This window comes from Pipistrellus hanaki (assembly GCF_964339955.1).
Source record: "Pipistrellus hanaki genome assembly, chromosome: 7".
Lineage (NCBI taxonomy): Eukaryota > Metazoa > Chordata > Mammalia > Chiroptera > Vespertilionidae > Pipistrellus > Pipistrellus hanaki.
In genome coordinates, this window is record NC_140509.1 from 78,704,909 (window position 1) to 78,715,475 (window position 10,567).

Consider the following 10,567-nt stretch of genomic DNA (forward strand, 5'->3'; position numbering starts at 1 on the left):
CTGCCCCAAAGGCCAGTTCCAGTGAGTGAGTCTCCCCACCAGCAACCTGATACTCAGGTCAGACTCAGCTCAGGAGAGAGGCCTCAGCCATTGGAACCTTGTGGCTGGGCAAGTGCTCCCTTTGGGATCTGATCAGAGATCTTGTGAGTGCTCCTGCGGGTGCAGCAGCATGCAAAAAGCCTCGTTCAGGGAGGACTACTTGGAGAAGTGTGTAGCAGAGAACGCACTGCTCTGCTTTCCGCTTCCACTGCGTGCCCAGGGACAACTTCTAAAAAGCGAGCTGGAACTCAGTGCATTTTATTCATGCTTGCATTCTGCAGTGATCCATGCCAATGGAACATGGATTAAAAAACCCGCAGAGAAGTCCAAAGTTAATTTTAGCGATTACATCAACGTCCAAACTTCAGGCTAACTCTTCCACGACTTGGTTAGGTTGGGTGTGAAGAGCTTCAGCGCAGTGAAGGCTAATTAAATACCAAAGTGAATGAAGAGCAGCAGTGAAACATTCTACTCGGAGGAGAATGAAAAGCTGTGTCTGATTGACTGGTTAAGGCAGTGACATCTGATGAAGGGTCTGGACAGTGTCCTAAGATAGTTCCTTTGAGACCTGGGATTCTGTAGGCTCTACTGTTTGTTGCCCTGCCTCTTCCCTTCCTTAGTCATCTATTGGAGGGGGTGATAAATGAAGCCCACAATTGAGAAGCCAGAGACAAACCAGAAATGGACAAGCAGTGTGCAATCAGACAAGGTGCAATCTCTGTAGCTGGGCTGCCTGGGTTGGCATCCTGGCTCTGCCACTGAGTGTCTATATGACTGAGCAAATGATTTCTCCTCTGTGAGCCTCTGTCTTCTTGTCAGTAAAAAGGGGATCGTAACAATAAATATCACATATTATATAACTGTTGTGAGGCTTTAATGAGTTGACCTATATATCCCAGTAAAGCCCTCAGACAAGTGCCTGGTATATGAAAAGCAATTAACATTAGTTATTACTACTGTTACCATATCTCATGCAGTGTAGCCACATAGTACCTTCCATCTGAGTGGTAGAGAGCGGTGTGACATAAACTGGGACTGTCTTAGGCAAACTGGGACATAAGGTTACCTTACTTATGAATGATATCCAACACAGTTCATAGTTTCATTCTTCAAACACTTGACAAAACAATAATAGGTCCTTGCAATGATCATAATCTACTTCATAGCTTCCCAACATGATAGGAAGAGAGGATGGGTAACTTTGTGAAGTCATGCTCTGAGTAAGGCTCCTTAACTGCCCCCAATTTCTGTGACTGTTATTCAAGATAAATGATATTTGCCTCTCGTGTTATAATGAAGGTCAGGATTTGAACTAATGTTATGCTTTAACAATCTACAAAGGCAACTTGGGTATAACACAAAGTATTTCTCTCAGAGTCACACAAATTATGTTGATGTCATGAGAAAACCATAAGTTTCTTAATAATGTTTTCCACCTAGTGGTAGCTTTGGTTTCTTAGCCTAGCTTATTAAGATATAAAAATGACCAATATTTCAAAGACATATTTTAACCAACCACTCTACTGTCTTAAGCATTTAGAATTTAAGAAGTAACAATCATTCTTTTCTGGAAAAGAATAAACACAGCCCAACCAGTGTAGTTCAGCAGTTTAGCATCAAGCCAGGAACCAGGGGGGCACCAGTTTGGTTCGATTCCCAGTCAGGGCACATGCCTGGTCTGGTCACAGGCTCGATTCCCCTCAGAGGGCATGCAGGAGTCAGCTGATCAAGGCTTCTCTCTCATCATTGATATTTCTACCTCTCTCTCCCATCCTCTCTCTCCAAAAAAATTTAATAATCTATAATAATAAAAGGGTAATATGCTAATTAACCAGACATCATTCCAGATGTCCTTCCTGATGAAGCCAGGGCAGAGGGAAGCCAGCCGGGGCCCTGGATGCCAGAGGGGTGGCGGTGGCCGGGGGAAGGCCTACTCTTGCACAAATTTTCATGCATCAGGCCTCTAATATATATAAAATAAATGTATATCTGACTGAATGATGTACGGATGGTGCTTTCAGTGCCATCTCTGTTTCTGACTCCATGAATGCTAAGAGGTAAGACCTGAGCTGCTATGGCCACAATTGATTTTCTCACTTGTAAAAAGAGTAGGGTGATACATAACATTTCATTCCAGGCTTGATGAATAGAGGGGTTATTATCAGGTTTCACAGAACTGCAAACACTTTGGAAAAGCAAAAAGTAACATCTATATACACACATGTATATATATGATAAAGTAATTTTACTTTCTGACATCAGATCATACTGCTATATTTTATTCTACTAGAGAAACATAAGACGATTTATTTTCTTTGTATGAAACAACACAGGGGCCTTGTAGTAAACAGACACCTTTAATGTTTGTTTCTTCTTCCTCATCACCTTCGGCTTTGCCCAGTGCACAGACCCCTTCCCCTGTTTCAACAAGGAAGTGACCAAGTCATGACCACAGAGACAGAGGAAAATATTCGAGGTATTGGAGACTCCATGGAACATTCCTCCCCCATGGGTGATTCCTGCTTCTTCATGGAGACAGTTGGGGATCCCTTGATCCTTTTTTATTTCTCATTGGGGGAGGAAATCGAGGGACAGAATTTGTGGGAGAGAAGGCAGAGAAGGGTTTCTTCTTTCATCGTAAAGTGTTCCTTGTAAAAAATATGATATTTACACACACACACACACACACATATAAAATATATCCAGTGCAATTGCAATTGTTATGCCAAACACTGGGAAGTGCCACCTTGGTCGATGTATTTCTGGAGTTTTAAACAGTTGTCCTACAACAGCTGCATTTCAGTAAGACGTGGGCAGGTGGCTCCAGATGAGCCACTTGCCACTCATAAGCAGGCTGAGGCTTCCACGATCCAGAGGAAGAGAGTGTGTCTTTGTGCCTGGAGTCAGGGCTGTAGGGGGGAGTGGGCAGGAAGGAGCTGGAGGCTTCCGAGGTGAGGAAGAATGATGGGCTTCTTTGTACTTCTCTCCCACCGTCTCCAATGCAAATACAAATACATTTTAAATCTGAGGATATTGACATCAGTAGTGCTGTGATCACACTACGTAATGAAATAATTCACATCAGCATAGAAAATATTCACACCAAAAAGTCCGGATGTCTTTCCCAAGTGACCTCACCACAGATATTTCTGGGGGTTTGCCCAAAGTCGTTTACCACAATTCAGAGTCTTTGGATCTGCCCTTTTGACAGAAGGAATTCTTTTTAGATGACATTTCTGAGGTGTGTGATTTGGTTTTCCCGACACAGGGAGAAGTTCGAAGGCTCTGCCTTTCCCCATGTCCTCATCCTTGAAGTGAGAGGCACAGATGCTGAGCCTTCTGGCCGGTCAGAAGGGAAAGGGAAGGGGGAGCCCTGGGTCAGCAGGTCAGCTCAGGAGGGACGCACCACAGAGGGAATAGCGGCGAGCTGCAAACCAAGATCAGAAGCCGTTACAAACCCACTCCATTCAGCTCTGAGCGTCACCAAGGGCGCTAGGCAGAGACCTATGGGGAGGAAGGTGAGCTGTCTAAAACCAGTACAGATCCTTGCTTTTGTCCTGAGGCTGCAAACCTGAAAGCAGAGAGAAAATAAAAGAGAGACAGAGGGAGGAGATGGGGGTGAGGGGCAAGTAGGGAGAAGAAGGAGGTGGGGGAGGGGAGGCACAAGAGAGTTAAGGAAAGGGAAAGAGAAAGACAAACACCACTGTTTTACTGTGGAAGTCACAGAATTTATCTAACGGGCATGAACGAAAGTAAAAGCAAAGCCAACAGAAGTGCCAAATCTTCACCCGAGGGAAGGGGGAGTGGGCAAAACTACAAGCCAGTGATTGTATTTATAACTCTCTCTCTTTTTAAAATTTGTCCTAAAACTAAAGACAGCAAAAAAGCAAAGCTTTGTCTGAATGTACCTTTCAAATTCAGCCCTTCAAGCCAGGAACATTGTTATTCTTAAGTTTTATGTTTTTAAGAGATTTGCCTAATTTGGCACTTACGTTGATATTCATCATATATTTTTCCTTATAACTGTCACTGGGTGACCAGACACTCCCTCTGCCTCCCTGTACCCCCAAGCTGCAGAGGGTTTTAAACTGCACCCTTCGAAATGACCAATACAACACATGGGAACCACGTGCATCATTCTAAATTTCCTGACAGCCACATTGGGGGGAAAAAAGTATAAAGAAACAGGTGAGACTTCGTCATAGTGATATATTTTACTTAGCCTAATATATTCAATATGCAATGTGATGAAAATAACTCAACACGCACTCAATATCAAAATATGAGTGAGATCCATTTTACTTTCTTTTTTTTTTTCCTACAAAGTTTTGAAATCCATTGTGTATTATGCACTTCAAGCCCATCCCAGTTCCGCCTGGCCACATTTTTAAGTGCTCAACAGATGCACGTGGCTAGCGGCTACAGAATCGAACAGCGTGGAACTAGAACCTTTCCAACAAATGGTATTTTTTTAAAAAAAAAATCCTCTGTGACATCTACCAGCGAGGAGGGTAGGGCAGAGTCCTTCTTTCCCATTCTGTCCCCCCTTCCTTTCCCCCCCAGGACCCAGGGTCTCCCGAAACACAACCCCAAGGAGGACGCTATATGGGGGTCCCGCGCTCAGCCCGCTCCCCGCTTACCTGAGTCCACGCTGAGGCCCAGCCCCGGGGCCACGTCTCCCGCGGGGCTGGCGAAGGGTCCCCCGGGCGCGGCCCACGCGGCGCCGGTGGGCTCGCCCTTGGCCGCGAGCTCGCACGGGGGGCTGCCGGGCGCGGGCGCTGGGGCGAGCGCCAGGCGGGCCGGGCGGCCGGAGGCGGCGGGCATGAGCAGCGGCCCGTAGCGCGGGTCGAAGTGCGGCGCGTAGACCTCGTGCACGGCGGCGGGGCGCGGGTAGGCGCCGCCCAGCGCGTAGGGGTGGTGCGGGTGCGGGTGCGGGTGCGGGTGCGGGTGCGGGTGCGCGGGGTGCCAGGGCTCGGCGGCGCCCTGGTGCAGGTGGCCGTGCAGCGCGGCCGGCGCGTAGGGGTCGGCGGCGGCGAAGGGCAGCTCCGAGTGCGCGGCGGCCAGCGGGCTGCCCAGCGGCGCGGGCCCCGGCGCCGGGTACGCGCTGTTCCAGAAGGAGGCGGGGAAGCTGCGCTGGCTCATCGGGTAGGAGCCGTCTGCGGGCCGGCCAGCCGGAGGGGAGAGAAGGGGGAAAAGAGCTTGTTAACGCGGGGAAACGCCATCGATCGCGCCCCCCGACCCCCCAAGGCTGCGGGGAGAGCCGAGAGCCCGGGGCCGCCGGCGGCCGGAGAGCGGCGGCTGGGGGCGGGTCGGCAGCCCAGCCTTTGGGGCGGCGCCTTCCAAAGGGGCTGGAGCCTGTGAATTCAAGGTCCGGGCTCCGGACAAAAGAAAGGGGGGGAGGGAGGGAGGACTCTACGGGGTGCAGGTCCGCCCCCCCGATTTTGCAGACCCGGGGATGGTGGGAAGTGGAGGAGCGGAGAGACCTCCCCTCGCCAAGCCCCTGTTTCGGGGCGCAGGCAGTTCACCTAACTCCTCTCAGCCGCCTCCCCGGCCGGCCTCGGGGCGGACGCGGCTTCCCTATTCCCATCCGCTGCCTCCCAGCCTGGACACTCTTCTTCCCGCTCTTGGTCGGCCGCCTAGCCCTCTCCCGGCCCCTCTCGCGTTTCAGCCTCCCTTGTTCTTGAAAACGCGCCTCCGATAGACTAGAAGTCCATAGACATAGTTCGAAGTCTTGCTATTATTAGCCTCCTTGCTAGAAACCTTCTTTCCGATATTATTTTTTCCAAGAACAGAAAACCAGACACACTACAAGGGCAGCTGTCTTATCTGCACAAAGGGACGGGATGGGAAAGGTCCTCTGAGTTTTAATGAACAAACTTTGTGCATTAAAGGATGGAAGCCACTCTTCTGATTTACTATTAGTATTGTTATTATGATTGCCGTCAGCATCACTGTGGGTCCCTAGGGTCTGGGAGCATTTTAAGAGAACAGCATTTAGATCAGACGCGTTGTCTTCCGTTAGGAGGGAGGGAAAGAAAGACATTGAACTCATTATTGAGCACCTCTGGGGAACGCATCTGTACACCTAGAGAAGGTAAAATACTTTTAAAATACATTCCAAATAATGAGCAGTCTCCCTCTTAAAGATACCTATTTAGGCGTCTGAATAATAAAAAAGAATGTTCTGTATTCAAAATGAATGTTTTTGGAGCTTGTCTAGACAAGGTTTTTACAAACTTTCAGACTCAAGGGGGAGGGGGGAAGAAGGAGGGTAAGAGTTGTCATTTCCCCCAAAATGTAATATTTGTTTTCCTTCTTACAACAAAGTCCTGGTTTCTCAGTTCGGTACATGTTAAAAACTGAGCTTGGTGAGAAAGTTTACTGAACAGTTAACTGTAGTTTTGTCCGGGTAATAAGGGAGGTGGAGATTTCAGAATAGAAGGAACATATAGTTGACTTGTCTAAGAAATCATTGTCCCCAACTAGATAAAGCAGTGCTCTCTGGGAAGGGTAGAACAATAAAGAGATGTCTTGGCTGTACCCAAAGACTCATTTCCTTGCTACTTTATTTGCTTATTGAAAGATGCTTTCTGCTTCAAGAATTCCCAAATAACTGAAACCTGAGGAAAAGGCACAGGTAGGTTTTAGGAGACATTTCTTGGCACAGTTTGCTGGCAGCGGGGCCTAGGACTTTGTATTCTGGGCAAATTTTCAGAAACTGGGTAAGGGCCCTGAAAACCTCCCACGTCCACGGTGCATTTACATACATTTTCTGTTTGTCTTAGGACCATCTCCAGGGATAGTCAGGAGGGCAAGTATTATTCTAATTTTAGAGACCAGTAAATAGAGTGACCTCGAAGAGGTTAAGAGACTTGCCCAAGGTCATATTGCTAGGAAGCGGGTGGAACCAGCACCCAGCCAGCACAGGCCTCCCAATTCCAAGGCTGGTGCTTTTTCTAGGTCAATGCTCTGCTCTTCTCTGCCTTCTGGAGGAGAGATCTTATGCCTTCGCCTATTCCTCCCTCGATGATGTCCTCACCCATCTCCAAAGGCCCATCCTCCCTTCTCCTCTGACACCCTGCATTCTCTCAGCTGCATCTCCGTCTCCTGAGCCCCCCTAGGGGACCCTGGGCTGAGAGGGATCTCTGAGGGCCGCCACACTCACCCCGCCAGGGCCCCGAGCTCCGCGGGGCTTTGCTGCTGGCACAGCTGGGGGAGTAGCTGCTGGGCTGGCTCAGGGCCCTGCTGAAGTGCTCGTCCACCACGGAGCTGATGTCCCCCTGGAAGTAGGTGAAGAGGACGCAGCGGGAGTTGATGTACTCGGCCTCTGGTGGGCGCTCTTTCTCCGGGCTGCCTTCCTCCTCCTTGATGCTGGCGGGAGTCTGGCTGGAGAAGGAGGAGCTGCCGCTGCCGCTGCTGTGACTCGGGCTGGCGTTGCACTCTTGGGCTTCCTGCATCTTGGAGTAATAAGCTAGTTTCTGCTCAAAAGAGAGAAAGAACAGAGGAGTCAATTTCAAAAGAGAAGGCAGGTTGGGTTCAGACAACACGTCCTCAGCCTCCTCCTCCTCCCATCCCTGAGGGAACTGGCACTGGTGCTCATGGATGCGGGCTGCTCCACCTGCCCCTGAACATGAGTGGGCTTCCCGAGAAGCGGGTTGCCTTCCTGATCTCTCTCTGTCTCCCGGCATTGCTGCCAGCCGCAGGCAGAATGCTGAGGTGTCAGGGTGAAGGCTGTGGAAGACGCCTGAGGAACCAAGTTATGGGCCAGAGTTGGACCACAGAGCCAGGCTCCGGGCAGATATACAGAGTGGGCAAAAGCAGGCTTACATAATACAAATAAATAACACAGGAGTCATTAAATAACAATGCAAGAATAAGCTCTGTGTTTCCCGTACTCACAACTGCAAACCTCCTTTTGCTTGCCCCTGTGTGTATTTTTCAAAACCAGCCTCCATGACTAAAGGGCATCCGGTCCAGTGAGGGCCCGACTGCTCCCTGCCGGGAATCCAGGGCAGAGACACAGGAGGCGGGATGAAGCATCCTCATGACGGAACATGACAACCCCCTCCACACACCGGGGCTACAGAAGAAGCCCCGCTGCAGAATGGAAGGTCTGAAACGGTTCCACTTAGGAAAGAATCACGTGAGTGGACAGGTGAATGACATCCTGACACGGGCCGTTGTCATACGCGTAAGTGGATATTTGTTTGGTTGCCCGTATACTTTCCATTTAAGAGTCTGTCTCGGTTTGTAAAGAGATCTTCCTTCCGGAGTAAAGGAAAACCAATGGGTCATGAGCATTTCCAGCCTTGCCATCTCTGGGCACACAGAGGAAACGCGTAATAAAAGGGAGCCGCGGAAAATCTTGGCCGGGAGGCTCTGTCAGGAGTGACTTATCTGATAGTGATTTTAAAAGATGAAGTGCAACTGCTATACACACTTTCTTAGAAACGAGCAGTGGACTGGATGTAAGGTGGAAGCATTGTGCAGGCAGAGATGGCCTGGCCGTGCAAAAATGAGCAGGGATCTCCATGCAATAGATTGGTCCAGAGCCAGGGAGGAGACAAACAGACAGACAGGAAACCGCCCCACCATCGCCTCTTTGCCATAGTTCCAGCCTGGGAAGGAGCTGGGCTCAGATGCTGAAGTCAAAAGAGCCATTTAACAATCTCACTACTTCCACCCCATTCCCGCTTGGCTCTAAAACAAACACGGAGACCAGATCTCCAGGCTGGGAAGTGAGATGAGGAGGAGGGGGAAAAACAAAAGCCAGATAGATATTTTGAATTTGCAAGCAGAATGGGTGAAGGTGTGGCCTCTGTCCCACACTGGGGTGTATTTCAATTCCCCCAAAGCCGGAGTGTAGGCCCTCACTTTCCAACCCGGTCAGGCCCCTCACCAGCCCCAGGATGTGATGTTGGCCTTTTCCTGGACTACTGTCCTTAGTTTTCGCTACTTCAGCTGGGGAAACAGAGGGAACTGTTCAGCAGACACAGCCCAGAGAACAGACAAACAGGAGCAATGAGAGGAAACGTGCGTTTGCAGAACCCGGGTTCAGTGGTCTTATGAAAAGTGGGCTTGTTGATGGCAGGGCAGCCCAATTCGGTGACCCCGTCTCCCGAAGGGGAAGTATTCTCTATGAAGCTTGCCTCCGCCCAGTCCATTGTACCCCAGGAATACCCCCCAAACTCTGCAAAGCGAAGATGATACAATCAATGCCTTTCCTATGGTACTCTCTGTAACGAATTCTCTGGTTCTGAAATTAATTGGCCCGATCGTCTGCGAATTGGAACGGGGAAAAAATCATGCCTTATATAAGTTTGCAGGGATGCGAACCAGGGTCTTTGCATCTCCAACAGAAAGACAGAAACAGGCTTTTGCTTTTGTCGGGACCAAAGTTCGGTTTCCCGTGGGCAAGCTTCGCTCCCATCTACCTCCCTGCACCCGCCCTGGGTTCAGACGAATCTGGGGCCCAGAAGACAGACCGAAAACCACCCAGCAGGCGCCATCCTCCTCGGATGATTCCCGGCAAACCCGGACACGCAGCAGCGGGGCTTAGCTGCCTTCCGGGAAAGCAAACGAAAGGGGTGAGCGCGATCCACCGGGTAGCCGCGCGGCGATCCCGGCATCCGGGCGGCGCTGCCGCCGGCCGCACGCCCCGACCTCGGGGTTTGCAGAAGCAGGGGCGCCCCCCGGGTCCCGGCCCCGCAGCCGGCACGTACCTGGTGGTAGGGGGTGTAGGCGGAGGCGAAGTAAGGCTGGTGAGGACCGTAGACTTGGTACATAACATCCAGACAGCTCATGGCTCTCCGCGGCGGAGCCGGCTCAGACGTTCACCCTCCACTCGGGGTCGGCGGGGCGCGGGGATGCTGCTGCCCGGGCGGCCCTCGGACCCCAGCCCCGGGGTCATGGGCGGAGGGGCGGGGGCAGTGCGCTCCGCGGCTCGGGGTCCCGCTGCTCGCCCCGCTCCCGCCCCTGCAATCCCAGCCGCGGCCGCGCTCGCCGGGACAGACGCGCCCGGGCTCCGGCTCGTGGGCATTTAAACCCCCGCGGCCGTCCAGCGGGCGTGCTGACGCCACCCGGCGGCCGCGGAGGGGAGGGAGGGGAGGGGAGGGGAGGGGAGGGAGGCGGGAGGGCGGGGACCGGGGCCAATGGAGAGGGCGGGACGGGGACCCGGCTCCCCGGGGGCCTGGGCGCGGCGGGCTGCACGGCCCGGGTACGGAGCAGCCCAGAGGCCTCCTGCCGGAGGTGCGGGGACTCCGGCCAGGCTGGGGCGGAGGGACTGGGGGGGGGGGGGGGGGGGAGCGGAGGGAAGCGGGGAGGCGGGAGGGGGGTTATCACCTTAGGAAAGAGAGGGGAAGTTGGTGCGTGGTGGGGAAAGGCGCTGCGGGAGATGGGCCAGGGGAGTGTGTGCGCGCGGGGGGCGCGAGGCAGGGCACAGGCGGGGCGCTGGGCTGGGGCGCCGTGCTGGCCGCTCTCCCTGGGAGTCCTCCCGGGCCCCGCAGGCTGCGTGTCCCAGGGGTCCGGG

The 10,567-nt window shown here is 52.3% G+C and overlaps 1 protein-coding gene across 1 annotated transcript; it reads right to left on the minus strand.

Annotated features, from left to right (window-relative positions):
- Positions 1-2,273: 2,273 nt before the first annotated feature.
- On the minus strand, positions 2,274-10,058 carry VGLL2 (vestigial like family member 2). The gene is made up of 4 exons (XM_084889781.1): positions 9,762-10,058; positions 7,205-7,517; positions 4,680-5,195; positions 2,274-3,466 (listed from the first exon to the last, which is right to left on the minus strand). Exons 1-4 carry the CDS (start codon positions 9,840-9,842, stop codon positions 3,426-3,428), a joined length of 951 nt encoding a protein of 316 aa, XP_084745907.1. The 5' UTR covers positions 9,843-10,058; the 3' UTR covers positions 2,274-3,425.
- Positions 10,059-10,567: the final 509 nt, after the last annotated feature.